Source organism: Corvus moneduloides, chromosome 5 (genome assembly GCF_009650955.1).
Source record: "Corvus moneduloides isolate bCorMon1 chromosome 5, bCorMon1.pri, whole genome shotgun sequence".
NCBI lineage: Eukaryota > Metazoa > Chordata > Aves > Passeriformes > Corvidae > Corvus > Corvus moneduloides.
In genome coordinates, this window is record NC_045480.1 from 2,972,999 (window position 1) to 3,000,240 (window position 27,242).

The following is a 27,242-nucleotide window of genomic DNA, read 5'->3' on the forward strand; positions in this document are numbered from 1 at the left end:
TTTGGTAATCACATCAAACACACGTGGCTCACATCTTGGCATTTCCCTTTCCCCGTCTCTTTCAGTTCCTCCTGGGCCGGGTCCTCTCACCTCTGCCAGATTGTTAGCTGGCTGATTGCTGACTGTTTGACAGCATGCTGAAAGCTGCAGACAGCAGAAATAGCTGCCAAAAGTTTTTTGTGGCTCCTAGTGACAACATTTATTAGCATTGGAATGAGCATCTGATTAATGCAGCTCCAGGTCCTGCTGTAGGAGCACCAGGGAGCAGGTCCCTGGCCACTGAGGGGGTTTTAAAGGATAGAAAACAGAACTGTAACCCAGAATTGTGCAGAAGCAAAGGCATAATCCTGCAGGGAATTCATAGAATCACAGAATGGTTTGGGTTGGAAGGGACCTTAAAGTAACATCCAGTTCCATCCCCTGCCATGGGCAGGGACACCTTCCACTAGACCAGGTTGTTCCAAGTCCTGTCCAGCCTTGAAGACACTTCCAGGGGTGGGGCAGCCACAGCTTCTCTGGGCAACCTGTGCCAGGGCCTCACCCCCTTCACAGAAAAGAATTCCTTCCTCATATTTAATTTAATTCAACCCTCAGTTTAAAGCCATAATTCTTTCTCCTGTCACTCCAGGCCCTTGTCCAAAGTCCCTCTCTTGTTGCTGCCTGTATTTCCACACTCTCTAGCTCTTCTGTAGCACCTTTAGGTACTGAAAGGTGTCAGGAGGTCTTCCCAGAGCCTTCTCTTCTCCAGACTGAACAGTCCCAGCTCTCAGCTTGTCTCCAGAGCAGAGGGGCTCCAGCCCTCTGGTCTCTGAACTCCGAATGGTGCAGCTGTTGCTGAGGAAACCCAAACTCATTACCAAGACAAAATGGTTTCTATTGCTGCAAGAAAGGCTAAGGATTGTTTTTTGTCAGATCCTAGGGCCAAGTACTTCTTTACTAGCAAAACTAACCTGGTTTCTGAGTGGGATTCAGCACTCTCCTGCAGCTCCTCTGTGCCCTTGCAGAGCTATGCTGTGACTAAAGGAGTTGCTCTGTGGCAATGTTGCTTTTGTGTTGCATTTCCTTAGGTAGAGAGTTGTGAGAGCAGCTCCCACAGCATGGATGAAGTCTCGCTGAGTGAATTTGGGGAATGGACCGAAATCCCCGGGGCTCATCACGTCATTCCTTGTGGTTTCATTAAAATCGTGGAGATTCTGGCCCGCTCCATTCCCAAGTCTGTCATTCAGCTCCGCAAGCCGGTCAAGTGCATCCACTGGAACCAGTCGGTCAGCAAGGAGATTGAGAGGGTGGCTGACCACAACAGTGACCTCCCCGAGGAGAACAAGGGCTCCAATGTCTTCGTAGAGTGCGAGGACTGTGAGTTCATCCCAGCTGACCACGTCATTGTGACTGTGTCCCTGGGAGTCTTGAAGAAGCGCCACGAGAGCCTGTTCCATCCCCGCCTGCCTGAGGAGAAGGTGATGGCCATTGAGAAATTAGGAATCAATACCACTGACAAGATCTTCCTGGAGTTCGAAGAGCCTTTCTGGAGCTCTGAATGCAACAGCATCCAGTTTGTCTGGGAAGATGAGGCAGAGAGCGAGAGCTTGACTTACCCTGAGGAGCTGTGGTACAAGAAGATCTGCAGCTTTGATGTGCTGTACCCACCTGAGAGGTACGGCCACGTCCTCAGTGGCTGGATCTGTGGAGAAGAGGCTTTGATTATGGAGAAGTGTGATGATGAAACTGTGGCAGAAACCTGCACCGAAATGCTACGTAAATTTACAGGTCAGCTGTGCTCTGGTGGGAGAGGGAGCGTGGGGCTGGGGGTTGAATAACCACGAGGAAGGAAATGCTTTAAAGTCATTTTTAGTCCTTGGCATTTTGTGTCCCTTTGAATGTGCGTGTGCTTCCAGTGTAGCTCCTGCTTGGGTGTGCCTGAGAGCTATTTATACAGAGGGGCTGATAAACCAGCTCAGGAAGTGGTGGGCAGAAGTGCTGGAGGATTCCACATCCTATGCTTTATTGAATCACAAATAACTCTTCAGCAGCTGAAGCTGTCGGGCTCTGAGGGCTGATCTCAGCTCTGGAAAGCAGCACGGCCCCTTCAGAAGTTGAACCTGTTCAGATCAGGTGAGATGTGTTTGAATCACACCCCTGACTTCCATTCAATATCAGCTCTATGGAAATCTCAACGGCCTAAATTTCAAAAAATCCATTGATCTTAAGAGTTCCCATTTTCTGGGTGCAGCACTGAAACCTTACTGGACTTCATATTCTCTGATTACACATCACTTTAAAGGCAGCAGGAATGAGGCAAATCTTAGATGTATTACACCGAGAAAATCCAAATGAAATCACTTAATAATACTTGAGTGCTGGGCTTTAGTTTGTCCACAGTCACTTCTCTAGAGGTCACACCTTCCCAAGAAAAGTGATTTTTGTATCTGCAGAGGTCTGTGATATCGTCTGATGGGAGACACTGTGCAAATGCAGGTGTAAGGTAATAACACTGAAAGAAATAGTGGTGGACTTTTTAGCAGTTTTGAAAAAAGGTTTTGAATTTACACAGGATTATGAGCAGTTGTAAGAGCAGCATCCTCCAAGATTGGATGTGGTTTATGCCATTCTAGAGACGACTTCTGTGATTAAATGATTTATATCTTCCTGCTAGCTCGTGTTAGCCCAGTCTCAACACTCACTGGGTTTTCAGCCTTGCCTCTTGTCCATGGACCTCCTAACTGGGGAAATTTGCCTTCACAAGTGCAGCTTTCTCCTGTCCTTACTGACCATTGGCTATCAACAATGTGGAGATCCAGAGAACCACAGAATCACAGAATGTCCTGAGATGGAAGGGATCCATCAGGATCATCATGTCCAGCTCCTGGCCCTGCACAGGACACCCCAACAATCCCTTTGTGCCTCAGAGCATTGTCCAAACACTTACTGAGCTCAGACAGGCTTGGTGCTGTGCCCATTCCTTGGGGAGCCTGTTCCAGCGCCTCTGGGAGAAGAACCTTCTCCTGAAAGGGCCCTGGAATCTGAGAACTTCCTGCATAACTGCTACAGCCAAAGGAGGTTTTAGGTTTTACCACTCTCTCCAGGAACTATAGGGTGGAGACACTGGATTCAAAAGCTCTGATTCAGTGCCCAAACATGCATCCTTATTTCCGCTGTGCCTCCTGAGCTGTTCGTGTTCAGGGGTGTTGGGTGTCCCGTGTCACATCAGTCTCTGTGTGCCATCTTTTGCCTGACCTCAGCAGGGAGCTGCTGCTCTCCACAGGCATAACAGGAGGCTCTTCTCTCTAACACCAAGTTGTTCCAGTGCTGACATCTCCCAGACAACCTCGTTCGTTGCAGCTTTTCATGCTTAAGACCTCTTTTTAAAAAAAAAAAAACCAAAACAAAACACTTCCATTCATCAGCGGGAATTTGGCTCTTTGGGTCTGTTGTAGTTTGGCACATTGGAATTTGCTCTCCCTCTTCTTTCTTGGGCTTCTTCACAGTTACTGTTTGCGTGTGTTGGATGTTCCTCTCCTCCTCCCAGCATGGAAATGTGTTGGCTCTGGGCCGTGGGTCTGTGCTGCAGTTGCTGTTCCAGCTGATGCTGCACCTGGTCTCTGTCCATCAGGCTCTTCCACAGAGCTAATCCAGGTTATCTCTCCCTGAAGAATTCCAGACTGGATTTACCAGGGCCTTGCCCTGCAATGAGCATTTTGTGTATCAGCTGAGAAGTGGCCTCACAGCTGCTCAAAAGCGTGAAAGGAAAACCTGTTCTTGGAGCACCCATTACCCAACATGACCTGTTCCACTTTCTGCCCCTAAAAATCTCGTCTGTAGAAGACGTTTTCACAGATCTTGCAGGATTCCCTGGCTAAGGGAGCTGGGTTTATATCCTGTTACTGTTGCTCCCGTTTTCCCTAGAGGTTCCCAGAAGGAGCAACACCTCAGGGCTGACCTGGGCCAGGTGCCAGGCTGGCTGAAATAACAGAAGTGTGCTCAGCTCTCCATGTACCTCCTGTCTTCTCTGCTGATCTGTTCCAGGGGGAGTGTGAGAGGGGATTAGAGCAGCTGCCCATGATACACCTACAGCCGCTTCTGAGCACGGCCGCACTCCTCTGGTCCAATTAGCACCACCCAACCCAGCTTTTAAAGCCTTTCCCACCACTCAAGCTCACACAAGTCAACCACCCAAGTTAGAAGACTAGTCCTGCCAGGATCCTGACCTCTGTGGAAAGCCTGGATCTTCCATAAGGCAGCTCAGATCTTCCACACCTCACTTGGTGCTCTGTGACATCTTCTGAAGCAGCTTTTCTCTACTGAGATTAGAGGGAGCCTTATAGTCAGTAATGAAACAGATACTTGGGGCCTTCTAATGTTCACTCTGCCTTTTATGGCTTTCATGTTCTGGGTATGAAATGCCCCATGCTCTTATTCTTCTGAGAAAGAATTCATGCATTACCAGGTGGGTTCCCATCTTTCACTGTGTTTTCCCAGTCTGTTGCTTGTGGTGGCCTTTCCTTTGGCTTCAGAGTGTGCTATACCAGTTTTAAGTTAAACCCATTCTTTTAGACTCACACTGAGAATCTGTCTGAGAACTGACCTTGAATTTCCCTCGCAGGTCGGTGTTGGGGATTATCTAGCTTTGCTGTGTAAAGCTCTGAGGATTGTTCTAACCTAAGAGCCATCAGCAATTACTGCTTTTCACAACTGGATGGTGAAAAGCAGTGTCCTCCAAATCTGATTAAATTGACTACCTCAGAGCAATTAGGAGCCTTGCTCTGCCTTCTTTGTTGGATAAGCTCCCAGAGTTAGAAGCCAGAGGCTCCCAGCTGAAGGGATCACTGGAGCCTGCCGGGCTGCAGCTGGAGATGCCCTGAGTGGTCCTCTCTGACCTCCAGGTATTTCTCTGCGGGGGAACAGATCTGTTTTAGGTTCTGCATCACATCTCCCAGCCCCATGTGGGTGTCTGGGTACCCACTCTGGTGGTTGTAGTCACTAGTGTGGGGGCAGTGCCACAGATGTCCCTTGATGGAATCTTAGATCCCTGCTCTCAGGTAGGCAAATAAATTTGGGTGCCTTAATTTAGATGGGTGAGTTGATTTTATGATGATTTCATCAGCCCCATAACCAATAAGCCTCTGTAGCCACACCTCCCAGGAGCTGAATAAAAATGGGATTGTGTGAGGCACAGGGAGTTGTCTTCCATAGCTTCACAAGTGGAAATCTGTGGCATGAAGATAAATGCCCTCCTGTTTTAGTGAAGGCCAAGATCCTTTTTTTAGTCATTTAATCTCTCTTTGGATGTTGGAAACCGAGAAGTTTCCACATCTGTGTTGTTACTTTTGTCTGTAGACAAAGGCATGTTTACTCTGTTTAAGAGCAGATTGAGAAAGTCCAGTTAAAGTCCATGTTCCTTGAAGGACTGTGGCTCTCAGTCTTTGTAGTTTCTGTCTTCAAGAAGCAGCTCAGAATCAGAGCTTGTGCTACATGCTTCTGTCTGGTCTTCAACCAAAATCCCCCTCCAGGTCTCCTGATTCTCCTCTTAGGAACAGCTGCTTGCATTAAAAGGTGCAGATATGCAGAATGCAGGGGCACAATTGCTGCACAGTGGACACTTGGGTCTTGCTAATGTGGCTGATGTGCTGCAGACCCTGAAAGGAGCTCGTGGGAATGGATGTGGATATGGAGACATGCACCAGCTGCAGAAGAGGCACCACCAGGCTGCTGCAGAGACTCCTTTTTTTAAAAAACCCCTCGTGGGCTGTTTTTGTGTGGTACAGTGGGATGTGTGGCTGCCTTGGCCCTGCTTGGGGAGTGTTGTCTGACAGCTTCCACCGTGTGTTCTTCTGGGCTTTCCCACAGCCCTCAAAAATAAAACACAGTAACTTACTTCTTTGACACATCTGAGAGCTCCCTGTTCTCAGACTCCCTTGGGCTTTCCACTTCCAGCATTCCTGCTTTGAAGAGCTTTGCAGGAACATATTTTAGAGGCCTTTGTTATGCAAAGCTCTTACTCCTGAAACAACATTGCTTTATAGGATGTGTTTTGTTTGTGGGATATATTTATTTGCTAGTCTGTGCCATATTTTGATCTGGGGCCTGGTTATAAAGTGGTCACAGTGTACTCTGGGCGGGCCATCCAGGAGCCTCTGCTCTGTTCCAGCCCTGTATTCCCTAGCTCTGGCTGACAGGATACTCACGAAGCAGAAGCTAAACCAGGACCTGCTCTTGATTTTAAGGGATTGATGGCACAGTACAGCTAAGTAATAGTTTATGAGAACTAAATAATGCAGTGCCTAAGCCATGTTTACATTTGGGTGTCTCCCTCTGTAAGCTGGGATGAAGAAAGGGGGGGAATTTGGGTTGTCTCATAGCAGGCTGAACATCTTGAGTTGTCACAGAGTCAGGGTCTGAAGCAGGCACAGTTGTATCTCAAAACTCCTACTTCTTGCCTGTCAGTGTCTTGGGATCACAGAATCATTTAGGTTCAAAAAGCCCTTTAAGATCATCAGTCCCAACCACTTCCCCAGCACTGCCCAGGCCACCACTGACCCAAGTCCCCAAGTGCCACATCCACACAGCTTTTAAATCCCTCCAGGGATGGGGACTCCCAACACTGCCCTGGGCAGCTGTGCCAGGGCTGGACAGCCCTTTCCATGAAGAACCATAGAATGGTTTGGGTTGGAAGGGACCTTCAAGATCATCGAGTTCCAGTCCCCTTGCTGTGGAAGATTTAGGCTCAACCCAGGAAGACTTAGACTCAACCCAAGTAGCTGAACCTTGCCTGGATACGTGATGTTGCCTCAAGGGTGGGTCTGGGCTCCTGCAGAGGGAATTTCTCTTCACTGGAATTCTCCATGTCCTTCCTCCTGCTCCTTTCCTGCCATGGCAGATATGATCACAGGACTCTTAACAAGAGCAGTGACACTGAGATGGGTCCAAAACCAGCCTAGCAGGAGGATCTCCGAAGTGTGACTCTGCCTGTTTGTACCTGAGGCTCTTGTGCCACCAGCTGGTGGGCTGCAGTCCTGGATGCTGTTCTCCTGGGCTCTTTGGGATGGGGACAGTGGCTGATGATGACCCTGTCATGGGTGCATTCTTCGCCTCTAAGTCCTACATCCTCTTAGAAATGGAAATTCTACAGTGATCTAGAAATCCTGCTTGTAGCCTCAAAAGCCTTCTTTCCATGCCTTGCGCATTAAATAAATAGGGTCTCCTAGATTTTAGCTTGATTTGGGGGGCAACTGGATGGGCAGCTGTTGGAACAAGTTAATACAGGTTTTGAGAACTTTCTCAGAGGTTTTTCAATGCCCCCACATAACAAAGATTTGCCTCCTAACATAATTCCTTTCCTCTTTGGAGGCACATCTCTCTCGCAAGGCTACCTAAACACCCAGTTTAGACTGGGCACTCAATTTAATACCTAAATTTTGGTGAGATCAGTCATATGCTTGATTACCACCGGGCTCCCCGCTGCAAATGAGCCCAGAAGATGTTTTGTATTTTCAACCAGACTGTGTCCAGGGTCCCCTGAAGCTCCCCAGTTTTTCAGGAACGTGAACATTTTAATGATCCTTTCCAAAATGAATCACAGAATCATTTAAGTAGGAAAAGGCCTCCAAGATCATGGAGTCCAGCCTCTGACCCAATCCCCACCTTGTCAAGCCGACCAGGGCACTGGGTGCCTGGTCCAGTCATGGCTTGGGCACCTCCAGGAATGGGGACTCCCAACACATTCCTGGAAAACGGAAGAGCTGAGATGAAAAGAGAGGCAATTTCTGTTATATAAATAGTTAGAACTCAAAAATGGAAGAGAGATCTGGTTTGGGGGCTCTTCACTGCAGCCTGAGGGCTCTGCTAGGATAGATGTTGAATAAATCAGATGGAATCCCTGTCACCCACACCTTGCTCAGTCAGTGCCCTCTTCCCTCTTGGACACAGTCTGACTTTTTGTCTTCTGCTTTCCACCCAGGGAACCCAAACATTCCGAAACCTCGCCGGATCCTGCGGTCCTCCTGGGGCAGCAATCCCTACTTCCGTGGATCCTACTCCTACACCCAGGTTGGGTCCAGTGGGGCCGATGTAGAGAAACTCGCGAAACCACTGCCTTATGCTGAGAGCTCCAAAACTCCTGTGAGTATGGCCCACATGAGGTCTGTGGCAGTAAAACTGACGTGACACTGGGCAGCAGGCTTTTGGGGAGGGGAGGCTGAAAGAGAAAATCCCTGCTTTGGCCTCCAGTAGTGTGTTTTCCCATTTTTTTTTGGACAAATGATGCCTCTCTGGACAAATGATGTGTGTAGGTTTTTACCCCTTTAAATGGAATGCCAGCATCTCAGGATTCCTGCATCTCTCCCTGAATTTATCAAGAGCTGCACATGCATGTGACTTCTGGAATTGTGATGTCTGCATTTAATGACCATCAGCCTTATTGTCCAGTTCAGAATTCCTCAGGAAAGCATGTGTTAATCTGTTTTAAAGATCATTATTATTATTATGACCCTGCTAATGTCTAGGTCTGAATGTGTCAGAGGTGCATGCTAGGAAATCTTTCTGTGCTGGCAGTACAGGCTGAGGGAGGCCCACTCTTTGTCAGGGGATGATGAATTTTCTCTCCAGACACTGCCTTTGCTTTTTGAGTTTAGCAGGGAGAGCTGGAGCACACATGGAGATGGTTACACAGCCGAACTCACCCCATCACTCAGGGTTATGTGTCCAAATCCAAAGGCTGATGAAAATACAGCCTCCAAGCAGCTGCCCAGTCCATTTCCTCCACCAGAGCCTGGCCCCAGCAGAAATAATTTTATTCAGTGCAGAAATCTACTTAAGAAAACCCAACAGGAGCTTTAGGAACCTTTCTGTGTAGTCCCCAGGTAAATCCTCCCAGAAATTCCTGCCTCAAATCTGAGTTGCATTTCTAGCAAGCACCTCACTACTGGTATAAGAGATACAACTCTGTGTCTCACCCTCTGGGTTTTGAGACATGACTCTTATCCTTCTGAAGTTGCTGTCCAGAAAAAAAATTCCCTTAATGCCTAAAAGGCTGAAGTGTAATTTAGGGGAGCAGAGGGAGGAGATGGTACGGATCAGGTGCTCTGTGCCTCGTGCAGGGTTGGTCAAGGTTTTTGGAAATAGTTATCTTGTGGTGCACCTTGTGGGGGTTTTGAGAACAGGTGGATGCCCCATCCCTGGAAGTGTTCCAGGCCAGGTTGGACGGGGCTTGGAGCAACCTGGTCTAGGTGGAAGGTGTCCCTGCCCATGGAACTGGATGATCTTTCCGGTCCCTTCCAACCCAAACCATCCTGTGTGGGAGGGCACAGAAAGTTTGTCTCCTTTCAGCCTCCCACCTGCTTCCCAGTAAGTTCTGCTGATCTGTGCCCCTTCTGCTGTGCCCTGCAGCCCATGCAGGTGATGTTTTCGGGGGAGGCCACTCACAGGAAGTATTACTCCACGACCCACGGTGCTGTGCTCTCTGGGCAGAGGGAGGCTGCTCGGCTCATCGAGATGTACCAGGACCTGCTGCAGTGCCCGACCTGAGGGAGCCCTGCCTGACCACCACCACCTCCTAAATCCTCCTGCAGGTGTGTGGAGGGGTTCTGTTTTATTTCAGTTCACTGTAGAACAGCCTTTTATCTTTTCTATTAAAAAAAAAAAAATAAAAAGCTCTAACTGTTAAAAATGTTAATCATCAATAGCTTCATTTCCATGTGCTGTATTGTTAACAGGGAAGGGTGCTCCTTTGGTCTGGTAAACTGTTTCTCTGTCATTTCAATTCTAATTTCACTTTTGGTGCCTATCATGTTTGTTTTTGGTTTCGTTTTTTTCTTTCTTTCTGTATTGTAAGTGCCTTCTATACTAAAATAAATGTTGTAATAAAAAGACTGGGTGCTGTGGTACTTCCTGGACGCTTCACTTGGTAACTTCAAACTCTTTTATGCAACATTACAAAAATAGGGTTTTTTTCTCTTCCTACAAAATGTGGAGTAGGAGGAAAACACGTTGAAATAAGTTAGAAACACATTACACAAATGGTGTTTATATGGAGAATTTCCTCTGCCTTTGTGGTACAATCCTGAACAAAAAGGTCTGGTTAGGGCAGAGCTGACAGCACTGTGGTCAGTGTGGTCACGGCCCCAGGGCTGACAGAGCTCATGGAGTGTTTGGACATCGCTCTCAGGCACAGGGTGGGATTCTTGGGATGTCCCATGCAGGACCAGGGGTGGGATTTGATGATCTTGTGGGTCCCTCCCAACTCAGGATATTCTTTTGTTGCCTTACGCTTTAATTGTGTGTTCTCCGGTGTAACAGGAGCACTCGCCCCCATCCAGGCAGCCCCTGGACTGTGCAGATGTGTGTCAGTAAATCCAGAGGTTAGTGACTCCCAAGGTTTTGTCTGGATCATGTGGAAACTGCCATCTGGAACGAGAAAAAACCTTTCTTTACTTCCTCAGAGGGATAAATCATGTTCTTCTTTAATGTCAAGTGAACACAATGCAGCCATCAGCATAGTTAAAAAATGTCTAAACAGTTTCCAAAAATAAAAGTTTTCAGGGTGAAGGCGATGGGTGTTTAGCCACTGCCTTATCTCCCTGCATTCCATCTCTCCATCTGGCTGGCTGCTGGCCAGGGCTTCGTGTGAGGAGTGAAGGATGTCTTTGGCATCTGCTGCCCCATGTGAAGCCTCCCTTCCCTCTTTGTGTGTGTGGGGTGGGAGTCGTGTTGATAAATGAGTTACAGAGGGGAGGAAAAGGGACAGGGAGAGGGAAGAATCCCCCTCCAGAGGGTGAGTCAGTGCGTCCCAAGTTAAATGTCTGCAGAGGAGGCACCAACTTTGTCTGGTTCTCTCCGAGCTCAGCTGAGCTGTGCTGATTCCCTGCTGTAGTGTGGAGGTGGATGCCTTCCTGGCTGCTGGAGAGCTGGAAAGGATGGTGATGTGTTGAATTTATTGCTGTTTTTCTCCCATTTTATCCTTTTCCTTGCTGTTATAGAGTTGAGAGAGAGCTGGGCTGCGGGAGGAGAGTGCAGCACACTTGATTAAAGAGAGAGAAAAACTTTGTCCAGCTTCAATCACCTCAGAGCTCAACCTCAAGGAGCCAGAGCTGATTTCCCAGCAGCCAGATCTGTTGCAAAGTGGAATCTGAGGAGAAAACCAAATCCTTCAGGCATGTGAGGCTATGACAGGAAAAAAACAACGAATTGCTTTTTCAGGAAATAAATTTAGGAAGAATTTCTGGCTGAAGGGGTGGTTAGACACTGGAAGGGGCTGCCCAGGGAGGTGGTGGAGTCCCCATGCCTGGAGGTGGCCAAGGAATGAATGGATGTGGCACTCAGTGCCCTGTCTGTGTGACAAGGTCGGGATCACTCAAAGGCTGGACTTGATGACCTTGGGTGTCTTTTCCAGCCTGAATGATTCTGTGACTCCTGTGGCTTCTTTATTATGGGACATCCAAGGAAAGCTGCTGTGCTGGTGGTCAGGGTTTCAGAGCTCCTTCTTCTGCTCTGTGCAGACAGAATGATGATGGTGTCTGGCTTTGCTGAGCAGCGATCTGTGGTCAGGCCAATCCCCCTCACTCCTCTGCTGCCATCACTCACCAGCAATCCAGCCTTTAAAATGTGTTCCAGAGACACTAAATTTAGCAGCTGTTTACTAAGAGGTATTTAAAATTAGCAGCAAAGGCCACCCTGAGCATGTGACAAAGAGAAGTGGTGTCACCACGGCGCTCTGTGACCCCCACCCTGCTCCCCCGTCTCCAAGACCTGTGGCATCTTCATTCCAGCCGTGCCCACCAAGAGCTCAGTGATGAAGATTGGTAGAAAGCAGATGGGGGTGTTGGGAAGGTAAGAGGCATCTAATTACTCACAATTATTAGTGATTGCTCTTCCTGGCTGGCTGTGTGGGGAGCACAGCAGGTGGAAATAGCAGGGTGCTGGCAGAGATGGGTCCCCAAAGCCCCCTGGGTGATGGTGCCATGGGGGAATGAGCATGTCTGTCCCTGGCTGCCCCTTTCCTGGGAGATCCAGGAAAAATCATTCACAAAATTTTATTAGGAAAAATTTCCTCATGGGAAGGGCTGTCCAGCCTGGCACAGCTGCCCGGGGCAGTGGTGGTGTCCCTGGATGGATTTAAAAGCCGTGTGGATGTGGCACTTGGGGACATGGGTCAGTGGTGGCCTTGGCAGTGCTGGGGAACAGTTGGACTCAGTGATCTCAGAATTTCCCAACCTGAACAATTCTGTGGTTCTGTTCCTTGGACTCCGTAGCAAGAAATGCTTTTAAAAAGAGGTTTTTCTAAAAAAGCTGACGTGGGTGCTCAGAGCTCCTCTTCCAACAGGAGAGCGGTGGAATTACGGGGCAGGTCCTGGCTTCTGCCTTCACACCCCTCCTTACCCAAATTTGTGGTGAGCACAGAACCCCGTGAGTGTCACCGTGTGGCCAATCCCAGAATTACGGAATTAAGGTTAGAAAAGAGCGCTAAACTCATCCAGTCCAACCAGTTAATCCTGGTTGGTGGCACTAAGTGGCCTGTGGTTGTCCATGCACAGAGGGGACCATCCAGACTGCACCACCACATTTAAGGCCTCCAGCAGGATTTCCTAGCCCAGGGCTTTGGATGCTGGCAGTGTTTAGCCCTTTCGCCCTGACAAGAGCAGCCCAGGATCAATACTGGGCTCTAAACTGCGAGTGGGCACCAGCCAGGCTGTTCCAGGGGATGCTGGTTATAAAATAGTGTAAAGGATGGAGCTTAGTGCCCAGGGAATTCCCCTGGTGCTGATTTATGTGCAAACACAGACCCAGAGCAGAAAAGGAGACTGGGACCCACTGGGAGATTCTCAGACAACCTCAGTGAAACAGAAGTGCTGGCAATGAATGGGTGCTGAAATTGCAAGTGGTTAAGGTGATGAAAAATGTGGGTTCTGGCTCTGCACTTGGCGGGGTTGGATATTTTCTCCTCCTGGAGCCATCCCTGGGGTGGGAACACTGACTTCTCTCTGGCACGGGGTCTGGAGCACCTTCTGCAAGCTGAGTACACCCCGGGAAAGGTGATTTTGTGCTGCCATCTCGTGGCACTAAAATATTCTCCAGAAATAGTAATAATCGGACACTTTTAAGAAATACCTGCAAACTCACCCACGGGTGTGTGAAGGAAGAGCAGTGGGAGCCCAGAGGGGTAAGCACAGACAAGGCCGTTTATCGGTGGGTTCTGTTTCCATTCCTGGGGTGCCTGAGGTATCCCTGGAGGGCTGGCAGGGGCTGTGGGAGGTGGATGGAAGAAGGTGGATGATCTCCCAGCTATCAGAGCCCACATGTGGGAGGTTTTGGCCACCCTGCAGGCTCCCTGGGACACCCAGTGCCTTGGTGGAATGTGGCTGGCTCAGGAGCCTCCCATCCCCCAGGGAATTCGGGTGTTCCTTTGGAGAAATAACTGATTAATCAGGTCCTGTGTGAGGATCCAGCCGTGATGTGGCAGATGTATGGAGGATTTCTGTGAGTTTCAGGGATGTAGAATCGTGGAATGTTTCGGGTTGGAAGGGACCTGAAGGCTCATTTTGTTCCACTCCCTGCCCTGGGCAGGGACACCTTCCACTGGACAAACCACAAGGGGTGAGAAACTGGTGTGGAACTTCTCCAAATGAAGGACTGATCCCAGCTACACCAACCTGATCCAATGCAAAAAACCCTCCAAAATCCTCTTGTGAAGCACAGGGAGGATTCCCAACCCCAGTTATCCTGGTGGGTTCACAGCGGGTGGTTTGCTATGGGTGCCTGTAAGATGAGTGACACGAGTGGGAGAACAGAAAAAAAAAAAAGGGGGAATTATGCTTGGAGAAGGAGGAACAGCATCTCTTTTCTCATGGGCAGTGTGGCCCTGGCCAGGGTGGCTGCCTGAGGGCCATTTGTCAGGCATTTGGCAACTGAGCACTGCCAAGTGGAAAGGCAACAGCACAGGCAGGGATTCAGGGGCTGGAAAGGTTGATTTATAAGGAGAGAGATTTAAAAAAAAAAGTAATAAAATAGTGGAGCTAAATATGTCATGTTTGGCTGGGCAGGGGGTGAGGGCTGAGCTGGTGGATGCCAGGAACTGGGAGGGGATTCGGGATGCTCAGGGGAGGATTTTTGGCTGTCGTGGGTGACGTGGATGGGTGCAGATGATGGCTTAGCCAGGAGAGAGGGCACTCACCCATCCTGAGATGGGAACACGGATATGCAGCGGGGCTGTGCTCCGAGTCACCAGCTGAGGGCTGTAAATCTCCAGGAAACTCGGGCACAGGGACAGCAAAGCAAACCCTTCCTTCCCTGCCCTGCCTCGCTTCATTTACAACAGAGCTGCAAACCCTGAATGTCCCTTCTTTCCTGGCCTGGGGGTGTTCAGACCATCTTGGTAACATCTGGATGTGCTTGTGCTCATAAATACAGGCAGCAATCTTGGCTTGTTCCCAGTCACACTCCTGTTCCTGGGTGAATGGTTTGAATTTTTGTGATGACAACCATTGTGCTCCTGTGTGGTAGGAAGAAAAGATTCCTGCAAAAGCCAGGAATCATGGACTACCCTGAGCTGGAGGGGACCCACAAGGATCATCCAGTCCAACTCATGGCCCTGCACAGACACCCCAACAACCCCACTCTGTCCCTGAGAGCGTTGTCCAAACGCTCCTGGAGCTCTGGCAGCCTCGGGGCTGTGCCCATTCCCTGGGGAGCCTGGGCAGTGCCCAGCACCCTCTGGGGGAAGAACCTTTCCCTGATCTCCGACCTAAACCTCCCCTGACCCAGCTCCAGCCATGCCCTGGGTCCTGTCACTGTCCCAGAGATCGGAGCTGCCCCTGCACTGTTCCTCAAGAGGAGCTGCAGACCCCAATGAGTCTCCCCTCAGTGTTCTCCAGACTCCCAGTCCAGTCCTACCCTGCCACCCTCTCTCCTCTGGACCATTGCTGCCTCTTCCTTGCTAACCTGAGCGTATCTGAACCTCCCTCACATGACAGGATGTGTGCTGGCTGTGTCCATCACCTTGTGCTTCCTTGCTGGGTGTGGTGTTTCCAGACACCCCAGTGCTCACGGGGAGGACAGTGGTTGGCCTTTCCAGCTGTCACTGAGGATGGCACAGGGGGTATTTTGGCCTCTCTGCAGAGCTGGGACTGCACTGGGTGTTGGTGCAATTTGCAGTCAGAAAAATGTGCCTGAGCAAGGACCTTGTTTTGGGGTGTCCTCCTCCTTCATCATCAGTTTGCCCCCCTCTGTAGGGTGAGCAGGAGAATCCATCTCACCTTGGAATCTCTGCTCCTGCACGGATTTCTGCTCTCAGTGTAATTCCTGCTGAGGGAGCACAGTCTGGGCAGGGTCCTTGGCCTGGCAGTGGATTTGTTGATGTGCCCCTGAGATGGTCCATGGACCCTTGGATCTCTCTGCCAGCAGAGTCAGAGCCTGAACTGGCCATTTTAGGGTAAGGATAGACCCAGACCCCTGTTTTGAGGATGTCTGAGGTGACCACCCCATGTTCCACCTGTTAGTCCCTGTGCTGGTGGCACCCATACTGCTCCTCCACCACATTCCATCTCAGCCACACCCTGACACCTTCCTTCTCTGCCCAGGCTTAAGGACAACCTGAGAGGTTTGATCCTTTAATTTCTGCTGCCCTTTCCATTAAAACACCGATTTAATTCCCACCTAGTTCTGACAGGATGGCTGGGAAAGGCAGGAAGAGTCTCCACGACTCTTCCATGATGCTGAGCCCAAGGAAACCCTTCTGCCACCACTTTTAAACAACAAAACAACTTTTCCATTCCTGAAGAATAGGAACATCAAGCTGCTTCCTGACACAATTGTCTCTAACGGGGCCAGGCTTTCAGCACAATCAGGGCAGAGCAATGGCAACTTTTTCCCCTAAAACCTTTTCAGGTGAGGATTAATTTTACACCAACCTTCTCTGCTGCCTGGATCCTGTCTGGAGACGATGTAGTCGGTGTTGTGTGTGTGACATAGCAAGGGATGGCTCTTCTGGTCAAACCCACTTCTGTCCTGCACCTCCTTGGACCACGTTTCTAGGTGGAAAAACCCTTTTTGGAATACTTCAGCAAACCCCACTTCACATAAAGAAGCACTAAGGCTTTTTTTGTCGCTATCACAGTCACCTCCCAGAGAACCTGTCCTCTCAGGTAACCTGCACACAGGGCAGGGAGAGACTAGACAGTGACAGGTCAGAGGTGGGTGGAAAAGGGTGGATTTTATCTGGATTTGCTCTCTGTTGTCACTGCAGCTGAGTCATGGTTTTATTTGCTTGAACTGAAAATCCTTGGAAAAAAATAGTGTATATATATAAACACATATGTATAAATACACTCCTAACGTGTGTATATAAATGCACTCATATTCTTTATGTATTTTTATATATAAACATATAAGTCTATTTTGATCTAAAATATAGACACATTATAAGGATTATATGTAGAATTTGATGTAAAATTTCTGTATAATAAAATTTTAATACAAAATTATTATATACACACACACACACAAACACACACACACACACATATATATGTGTGTGTGTATATATATATATATATATATATATATATAATATATACATATCACTCCCAGAGCTCTCTTAAGCCACCCATGCAATGGACTTCACAAAGTGCCCACATGACCTTGAATTCCCAGGCAAGTTCTGAAGTCACTCTCCAGCAGGATCCCTTCCCACAGCCCTGCACTCCCCACCCTCCTCCCCGTTCCCTCAGCCTGTGCAGTGTCATGTCCTTGCTATGCAGTAGCGTCACTGCAGCCACGCCTGTTGCTCCAGGACAAATATTTCCACTGGGAAATGCAGGAGTGGGAGAGAAGGAGCTTTGCTGAGGAGACTCAGCACTGCTCACCCCTGCTCTGGGGGCAGCTGGGACATTCTACATGTTCTTCTCGACTAAAGGGACCCACCTGAACTCATCCTGGGCTGGGAAAGGTCCCTTTTCCTGGAGGATTTGGGTGGTGATGGATGGGCCAATCTGCTGACCAGTCCTCCCAGGGAACACAGACAGGAGTAAGGTGGGTAAGGAGAAAGAGAGAGCAAATGACAAGGTAATTTAGAGGGAAAGGATGGGGCTCTGAAGATAATGCCAGGCACATGAGTTCCCGGATGGAAATACCACCAGGAAGGAATGCAGTCTTTCACTGGGCAGATGTTCTTGCACCACATTTCAGTGAGAAATTTTCACAGAATCACAGCATGGTTTGGCTTGGAAGGGACCTTAAAGCCCATCCAGTCCCCATCCTGCTATAGGCAGGGACACCTTCCACTAACCCAGATTGCTCCAAGCCCCATCCAACCTGGCCTTGGACACTTCCAGGGATCCAGGGGCAGCCACAGCTTCTCTGGGCAACCTGTGCCAGGGCCTCAGCACTCTCACAGCCAAGAATTCCTTCCTAACATCCCACCTAACCCTGCCCTCTGGCAGTGTGAAGTCATTCTCCCTTGTCCTGTCACTACATCCCTTGTCCCAAGTTCCTCTCCAGCTCTCCTTCAGACACTGGAAGGGGGTCTGAATTCTCCTTGGAGCCTTCACTTCTCCAGGATGAAAAGCCCCACCTCTTTCCTGGGGGTCCAGATTGTCTGGGCAGATTTTAAGCTGTTTTGGCAGGACTTGATTGGCTTACTAAGGAGAGGAATCAAGGACTGGGATATGAGGAATGTTGCATTTATATTCAAAAAGCCTTAAAATGAGATTGGGAGAATTACAGGTCATCCTTCCTTAAACATGTTCTGGGGAAATTAGTTTGAAATGGTATTTAAAACCAGGATAATGAAGTTGCAGGGTGATATCTCACAACAGGAGAGCACAGGCCCAACAGACCAGAGGAGAGAGGTCTCACGGAGGGATTATGACTCAGTGACTGTATCAGGAAAAGGGTGGATGAGGGAGATTTGGAGGACATGGTGCATTTGGACATCCAGGAGGTCTTTAACAAGGTCTAAAGAGCCTCTCAGGGGAGAAAAGAGGCCACAGTGGGAAAGTATTGTGGTGGCTCTACAGCTGTTCCGGGCAAAAGCAAATGGAGAATTAGATGGTCAGTTGTGGCAGAAGCCCCCAGCTCAGGGATCAGTCTCAGGGGTGCTGCTCTGCTGGTTAATGGGCTGTTCATGGCTGGGAAATGGAGGCCAATGAGACTCCTGATGACCTAGAGCTAATTTAGGTAGAAAAGCAAGGAGGAACCTGAGAGGAACCTAAGCAAGCCCGGGGAATCAGCATCACCACAGCAGAAGAAATGAAGTCTGATAAAATGCAAACTAACATGGAGGAGAAACCAAGCAAATCCTGAGCTGGCCAGAGTTCTCATCTAACCCGTGTCTGGGGGAGAGTGACACCTCTGCATCAGGACACACCGTTCAGTACAAGCCTCTTTTCACGCTGTAATTGCAGTCATGAAAGCAAACAAAACAGAGCAGTTTATAAATACCGAGTGCTGACTAACACTGATGGCACCTTCACAGAAAAATCAATGTGGTGTCCTCAAAAAAGGAGCATCAGGGTCACTCAGCTTTTGGTAACTGGGATCCAGGGCCTTGAGACAACTGAGCCAAAAACTGAAGAGACCAAAATACACTTGCACTGTTTGCAACATGAGCAAGGGGTTATTTTGCAAAAGCACATGGAATAATTCAGGCTGATTGATGCCTTGGGATGGAGCAGATCACAGGAGTGCTGGGACTTCTTGTCCTGCAGATTCGAAAGGAAAACAATGTGTGGGATTAGGTTACCTGGCCAGTTCTCCTTCCAGAGGAGGCCAGCAAGCACAGCAGAGAGTTTGCTTTGTCTTCCTGCAATACTACCAAGGGAGAAGCATTTAGCTTGGAAAAGACCTCTAAGATCATCAAGTCCAACCACCAACCCAGCATTTCCAAGGCCACCACTAACCCACAGAATTCTGTAGCCATGGGATGTTTTGGGTTGGAAGAGACCTTAAAGCTCATCTCATTCCCACCTGTGCCATGGGCAGGGACACCTTCCACTGTCCCAGGCTGCTCCAAGCCCTGTTCAACCTGGCCTTGGACACTTCCAGGGATCCAGGGGCAGCCACAGCTTCTCTGGGCACCCTGTGCCAGGGCCTCCCCACCCTCACAGGGAAGGATTTCCTTCTAATATCTAATTTAAATCTTTCCTCTTTTAGTTTAAAGCCATCCCCCTTGCCCTATCACTATCTTCCTGTTTAAAAATTCCCTTTTTTTTTTTTTTAATAAGCTCCCTTTCACTACTTTCAGTAATACAGCACCTCCTGGGCCATGGGATGACAGATTCTGCTCCTACTGTCTAAAACAGTGATTTTTCTTCTTTTTAATTTCACATTCCTTCCTGCCAGTGGCTGTCAGCTCAAAATGCCAGGGGGACATGGGTTGTGGCAGCCCCACTAGAGCCCCATGCCCACCTGGTAGAAGCTTGTTTGCTTTTGAGAGCCTCAAAAAGTGCTCTCAAACTGCTCTGACCAAACACAAGTTTTAGATGCTTGATCATAGCACTGGTCCATTTCCAGACAGTCAAAGCCCCTGGTAGCACCAGCCATATGAAAAATTTGGCAGCTTCTCTGCATAGTTTGAATCATTCATGGAAGGGCAAAGATACTCTTTGCTGGATTTTTTTTTTTTTTTTTTTTTCTTTCTCCTGACATAGGCACTTTCTGGTGAATCTGCTCTCAATTTTGTCCCTTCACATGTGATTATTCAGCTTTCTTCACTGATGACTTTGGGCAAGGAGCTGGACTCGATGATCCTTCTGGATGCCTTCCAAATGGAGATATTCTGTGATTCTATGTGGATGCAATCAAAATGTTGAAATCCCTCTCATGTACCTGGCAGGGAACCCGACCCACTGGGGTGTCTCTGATTTAATCTGGTGGGATTTTGTGATGTCCACATCTCATTAGCTCTGCAGCAGGTCCTTCAGTGCCATGAAACACGAGATATCTTCCCAATCCCTGGCTCTGCTGTATCCTCTGGCCTCATTCCACCTCAATGCCAGGGCAAGAGCAGAGGTGCTCGTGGATTTCTTGATGCAAAGAAACCATAAATCATGCAAAGTTTAACGATTTCCAGGTCATCAGTGTGGCAGGGGAGGAGGGATGGTGGCCTGGAGTGGATCTTGCTATGGTGGAGCTGAGAGCTAAACTGGATACTGGGAAGGGGTTTGGGAGTGGGAGATTTTCCCAATCCCTGCATGAATGGAGAGTATTCTGAGCACCACCAAGGATTTGAAAGGAGGCAGAGGAAGAAGGAAAGGTGCTGATGTGGTTCACAACATTCCTGATTAGAGAGAGATCTGAGCCAGCCACAACTGAGAGACACAAAACATCGGGAGAGATCAGGATCAGTGGGCTCTGATATGGGAATGCTCAGAGCCAGCCCTCCCAGAGATCAGAACAACTGTCAGATTTGTATTTATTTCCTTTGGAGCTGATTTTTCTGCAGCTGAGTGCTGCATTTTGGGCCTCTATTGGACTTCAGCTCTCTTAGATCAGACCAACAGCCTTCCAGTAATTGGAACCATTTTCTTCTTAGCTCAGAGTCATTAAGGAGGAGGACAAAGCGCAGGAGAAGGACAGGAAAAATGAAGCTGTGCATCTCAGCAGTGAGGGACAATCAGTGCCACATCACCAACCACAGGTGACCAGGGTGAGGGAGGTGTGGTCCCTATGTGAGCCAACCTCTGCCTTTACACACCTGAGCAGGTATTGCTGCTTGCTTTGCATGAAAACCACGCTTGCCAAAGAGAAAAGGTGGGAGAGTTTACGGAAAACAAAAAAGGAGAGAAAAATAAGTTTTCTTTCTGAGTAACTGTGTATGTACATAGAGAGGATGGAAGTGCCTTTATCATAAACATCAATTACAATAAATGAGACCATTTTTTGGATCCACTGGGGAGGTGACGAGGACATATTAGCATAAAAGTGACTCAGCCTCCGTGTCTGGATGCTTCTGAGTGCACCACATTTATTTTCCACTTTCAGTGGTAAATTTTACTTCCAGTCATCAGCACTTTTTTCCTAGCTAATGATATTTACACACTTTTTTTTGTTTTGTTTTTTTTGGAGAGAGTGAGAAAAATCCAGCCGACGGTGGTGTTTTTGGTTAACTTTCTCCATTTCCTGGGTAAATGCTGTTTGTGCCCTCAAATGGCTCCCAGACCCTGCTGAGGCTGGAATGTGAGCTTGATGTCACCCATGTGGGGTGTCCTGGAGAGGGGGGGGTCACAACCAGCTCCTGCTTGCCCCACGGACTCGTCTCCTCGCTCCTGGCACCCACCTTGGTGAGACTCAAACATAAATACTGGGATATCAGGGTGGGAGGGTCTTTCTCACGGAAACACATCACTTGACCTTGGTGCCCTTTCAGTTTCTGACCTTTCTGATGGTGGGAGAGACGTAACAAAGAGCTCTGACCAGCCAGAACAAATTTGGGTGATGAAAACTTAGGTCATCCCTGATTTATGAACACTGCCGGAGTTCAGGGTGTGCCAACCTCCAGAGAACATCTGAAATGAAACAACAGGGACTGTGTTCTCCCCTTGATTATAAACAAATCAAAACCAGCAGGGAAGAAGAGCAGTTTTACTTCTTTTTTTATTATCTTTTTAATATCCTGGATGGCAGCCAATGTTTCTTAATGAAGTGTCTTCAAAACTGTGCCCAGCCAACTCTGGCTGTTTGAGGAGTGTATGAACAGCTGCTCTGAGGCCTGATAAGAGCTGCTGCTTCCGATGCTCTTCAGAGCCTCTAATCTGGTTGCTTCTCCTCAGGAGAAAATGTAAAGCTCTGCTCTCTGCACGTCATGGAATAAGGGACGGCATTTCTCACCGTAGCCTCAGAGGAGTTTCACCCAAGACAAATGGTACCCTACAAAAAACCCCATTTCTAAAGCTGGAAGCCGTACACAGATGGGATCTGTTTTCCAAAGGATCATAGGGCTGAGGAATTAATGAGGTTGGAGGTCCCTAATTCAGTCCTTTGCTCAGCACTGGGCCAATATCAAGTTGCCCAGGGTCTTGTTCTGCGTCGTTTCAGGCATCTCTAAGGTGGAGCTGCACAGCCCTTCTGGATCCCTGAATCCAGCTGCACTGGACTCAGAGGAAATATTTTTTGCTTGTTTCTAGTGGGAATTTCCCCTGTTGGGTGTTGAGCCCATCACCTCTGAGGGGAGCCTGGCCCTGGCTTCTCTGCGCCTCCACCGGAGCAGTGCAGCCAGATATCCACCTAAAACCTTCTTTTCTCTGGAGTGGAGCTCCCTCAGCATCTCCTTGAGTGCAGCCCCCAAACTCCTGACCGCTGCTGTGGCCTCTGGGCTCCCTTCTCCGGGTCCCTTTGCATGGCAGCCTGGCCTTCTAGCAAACTGGCATCCTTATCCCAGGGAAATCTCCCAGAGATCTGCTGATGCATCAGGATGGATGCCCAGATGTCTCCTCTGGACAGGGAAGCATAATACTGGTTTAACTTTTCATTGATTAATTATTTATGGCCTATGCAAATGCTAAGGTCCTTTTTCTTTCTCTTTACTTTTTTGTCCCCTTTTCTTTTCAACTTGTGCTGATATTCTGGCTGCTCTGTTTGATCTGAGACTCTCAAAGCAAGAGGTTCACCCAGCTCCTCTTTCAACCTGCCTCAGAGTGAGCTGCAGGGCTGGGAGCCTTTTCCTCCTTTTGTTCTGCACTGGGCTGAGAGATTCCAATTTCATTTGAAGACAATTCAAAATCCTTTCTCACTTCTTTTGGTACCTTATCCCTCCATTAGATATTACCTCGTGAAGAAACCTAGGGTTTGGAATATTTTTAAATTCTGTTAGATATTTCTAACATAATGCAATTATGGATTTTGGTCCTTTTCCTATTTACCTAAATTATTAAAAGGAATAAACTAATTCTGAATTGTGTCTGTTCACTGCCCATGACTTCTTTTATTTTTTCCTGTGTTGCTAGCAGTATTTTCAGGAATACATTGACACAAACACCATTTTCTTGTTTAAAATAAATAAATAAACAAACCCTTTTACTTTGCACTTGCCTGTCACATTGGACTTTGCTATTAAACTGCCCATTGCCCCATGGAGAAAAGTATTGGATGTAGAGAAGTTGGCATGTGAGATATAATGTACATGGTATGCATATGCTGATGGCCTTTGAAATTCCTCTCCTGTGATATTATCCATTCCTCTTCCACTTTTATTTCCCATTTAGTCAATTATTGACTTCTTTTATTAAAGTTCATTTGTGTTTAGTCTTGTTTCTACATTCAGCAGTTTATCCTGAAAAAGTTCCCATCCCTCCAAGCTGTCATAGGATAAGGTAAAGGTGTTCTGGTTTGATTACAGGTGGAATAAACAGAGAAGAAGCAAAAAAAAAATATGATTAAACAGTAATTTCTGACACTGGACAATAATTTCTAGGTCCCACAATAGTCACTGTATTCCAAAAAACCTGTGAAAAAGTGTGAATAGGTTGGTGACAGTTTGGTGACAATCCTTCATTATTCAGAGCAGGCAAAGGTAAATGCTAACTGTGAATGTTTGTGTAAGAGACGTCTCAATACCAGATCAGCAGGTGGTGAATTTATTGCTGAGGTGGTCGTGCACTCAGGAGAAGGCAGCAGCAGCCAGGGAAGGGCTGCAGAACCCTTGTGAAGGGCTGGGATGGGAACCTCAGCTCTGTGGTCAGAAAGGCTGAAAAATGGTAGGAATTGCTAGGAAAGGAATTGAGAACAAAGAAAAATGTCATTATTCCATTTGCATGATGGTGTTGTAAAGGTAATAACATCCCTGGAGGACCTGCTGCTGAAATAATCTGGTTATCTTTGGCCACATGCTCCTAAAAAAGGATGGACTAGATCTAGAAAATGTCGAGGGAAGGAGGGAATTGAGAGGTCTTGAAAAACTTCCTGTTCAGGTAGGCTAGGATACACATCCCTGGAAGTGTTCCAGGCCAGGCTGGATGGGGCTTGGAGCAAGCTGGGCTAGTGGAAGGTGTCCCTGCCCATGGCAGGGAGTGGATGATTTTTAGGGTCCCTCCCAACACAAACCATTCGGGGTTTCTGGGACAGGATTCCTTCATCGGAAAAGAGATGGGGAGGCTGGACATGATGGTTTGTAATTTGTAAATTAATTACACACATCCATGGACAGCAGATGGGAAGCAGTTATTGCCACAGGATAGCTTGGATCCTGAAAGTAGATGTGGGATGAAAAAGGAATTAGAAATATCCAGTGATTTGAGGCCCATTGGTGACCCATTTTTTGCATGCCCTGAGTGTCAAAATCCAATTCCTTGGTTTCAAGTGAGGGTGGAGTGAGAGAGAGACCTCTCAGGCTGTCAGTCAGGTTCTTCCCTCTGCTAATAAATCCTTCCAAAATAAATACCTAAATGAAAAGGGTGAAAAAAATAACTTGTCTGGCCAATATCGAGCAGCAAAAATAGCTGAGGGGGCCCTCAGAAGAAAAATGCAAAGAGAATGGGTGCTAAAAACAAAGTAAAAATTAAATAAATTGCTGGAAAGGAGAGGAGAGGAGAGGAGAGGAGAGGAGAGGAGAGGAGAGGAGAGGAGAGGAGAGGAGAGGAGAGGAGAGGCGTTCTTACCTTTCTTTTCAGGTTCCTTTGGGTCAGTGGCAGATGCCTCAGCACAGCATTTTCTCCATTGCAAAACAGGTGCAATCTCTGGCCTCTACTTTAAGCTCAGCAGGACTTGCCAAGTCAGGCAGAAAAACGTTTACTTTTAAGAGCAGACAGCATATTTTGGTAATTGAGCCTGACCTCCTCTATAAGCAGGGCAGGAGAGAAATTTTTTACATCAAACCCGTTACTTTTCCCTCAGGCAGACTGCGAATTGCAAAGTAATTCTCTCTTTTCTCCCAGGTTTTGCATTTCAGCCCCTCCCCTCACATTTTTGAGAAAATTTGCTCTGTTTGTTAATTACTCCCTGTGCTCATTTTGCTTTTAATTTCCATGACCTCATCTCCCTGCCAGTGGATTTTCTCATCCTTTGCCTGCTGACTGACAGAGTCCTTCTTCCCAGACCCCAGGAGGATGGGATCAGCTGGAGCCTGTAAGACTCTCAGGAGTAGCACTGTGCCAGAGCAAAGACAATCATTTAGAGGCTGATAGGAGAAAGTGGAGACTGGAAATGAAAGCTAAATCACGCCTCCTGGTAAATTAATCAGCAGGAGTGTGTTTATTCCTTTTCACAGGCAGTTTGTTGGCACAATTACTCATCTTTGCTCAGTTTGAAAAGCTGGAGGTGGGATAAATACCTGTTGTGCAAGCAGAAATAGATGGCCAAGTCACAAAAATTGTAAAAAAACCAGTTTCTAATTCCTTGGGAGTATGTCCAACCTGGCCCTGGACACTTCCAGGGATCCAGGGGCAGTCACAGCTGCTCTGGGCACCTTGTGCCAGGGCCTCCCCACCCTCACAGGGACGAATTTCTTCCTAATATTCAATCTAAACCTGCCCTCCTTCAGCTTAAGGCCATTCCCCCTTTTCCTACCACTATCTCCTCATTAAAAAGTTTCTCTCCCTCTTTTTAACAAGCTCCCTAAAAAAGAGGTGAGAGCAAATACATGGGACAGTACAGAATACGGAACTGCACAGCTGACAGGAACCCCAGAAGCCTCAAACTGCAGCAGGATCCATCCTATCTGAAATGCCACCCAAGATAAACATTTGCCAGGACTCCAGTGATGGAGAATCCACATCCTCTCTGGGCAACTGATTTCAGTAATGGAATATTAGAAAGCTCATGGTCGGTTTCTGCATCACTTCTGTGGTGATTGAGCAGCTGCACTGAACATACTGAATTTTGGGTCGTCTGAGGAGGACATGGGACACGGTCTGGGGCTGAAGTAGGCACAAAGAAGAGTGTTAGAAGGATAAATTCTTAATGTATTTGTGTGTGTTTCTGTGAAGATCAGTGCAGATGTATCTATTAATACATACATATGTATTATGTACCTACAGAAAATATAGGTACCTGTATAAAAACCCATTTATACACTGTCAGCCCCCCTCCCCTGTCCCCGAAAGCTTTAAGAAGCAGCATTTAAGCTTGAAACTCTGAAACAGCTGAGAAATGAGAGCCCCACAGCAATCAGAGTGAAACTGGGTTTGCACCGTGATTCATCTGCTGAGGACTGGAGTAATAAACATGCATAAAACAATGGCAATTTACTCTCATATTAACAACTGTGCTGTCAAGGCAGCAAACCTTTTAAACCCATAAAAACCACCTTGCTGTGAGAAAAACAGGGCTACCCAAGGGCATTCCCTTTTCCCGAGGATGTGTGGAGAAATTCCAATTTCGAACTTGCAGATGAGTAAGAGCTTTTGGGATAACTCAGCCTACGTATAGTTTGACTTTTTGTTTTGGTTGGTATGTGCTGGGTTTAGGGCTTTGGGGGGTCTTTTCTTGTGTTCCTGTCAGTTTTCTGAATTTCAGACACCTCTTGCAAAGTTTGGGAATGGGAAGTCTCCACTGACAAGGAGAAAGAACATTCTATTCCTCTCCTAATGATTCCAGCTGAAGCCTCCTGGCCATAGATGGGGCTAAGCTTTGGGACCTTCTCTTTCCAAAAGCACTCTCCTGCTACATCTGAACTCAAATTTCTGATCCATTAGTTGTTCTGTCAGGTTTTAAAGCAACCATGGATCTGCCAGGGGAGAGGAGAGGGGTTTGAACAGGCAGTGCTCTGTCTCTCAGCAGTGCTGCTGCTGCTTAATTATGGTCACATTTCAGTGAGATTTATGAATCATCTATAGCCCTCAGGGAATTATTTTTTTTTTCCATCCAGAAAGCAGCAGCTGTGGAGGAAAGAAGAGTAAATATTCAGCACAGGAGCTGGATCGGGCCTTGATCTTTTGTGAAAATCCCAAATGATTTCTTTTAGTGAGATTTTTAGCCATGGTCAGCTGGACTTCCATGGGCTGAGTCCCTCCTTGCCTCAGACTTTTTGAAGGCAAAGGAGAGAGGTGAAGAAAGTCCAGCAATCTCCAAACTCTGTGAAATGTCCTACTTGAGGCTGTATTATAAAAAATCAAATCGGAGATCTGGGCATAATAAATGCCAGGTAATGTTCTCAGAAAATGCATAAAACCTATTTTTGATGCCTCCACCCTTCCCTCAAACCTCAAGACATCTGTTATCCACCAGCATTACACATAGGAAATCTTTACATTTGGGCAAGTTTGGTTTATTGAACTGAATAGAACTGAACACTTTTGCTATAAACCCTTTTTTAATGGCCTCGT

At 47.7% G+C, this 27,242-nt stretch overlaps 1 protein-coding gene across 1 annotated transcript in view; it reads left to right on the plus strand.

The window, feature by feature from the left end:
* The window catches only part of SMOX (spermine oxidase), a 49,746-nt gene extending 39,885 nt beyond the window's left edge, over positions 1–9,861 (plus strand). Inside the window, exons 5-7 of the mRNA XM_032109214.1 lie at positions 1,068–1,767; positions 7,955–8,115; positions 9,382–9,861. Coding sequence (XP_031965105.1) covers positions 1,068–1,767; positions 7,955–8,115; positions 9,382–9,519 — 999 coding nt within the window. The 3' untranslated portion in view covers positions 9,520–9,861. The remainder of the gene's footprint in view (positions 1–1,067; positions 1,768–7,954; positions 8,116–9,381) is intronic.
* The last annotated feature ends 17,381 nt before the right edge of the window (positions 9,862–27,242 follow it).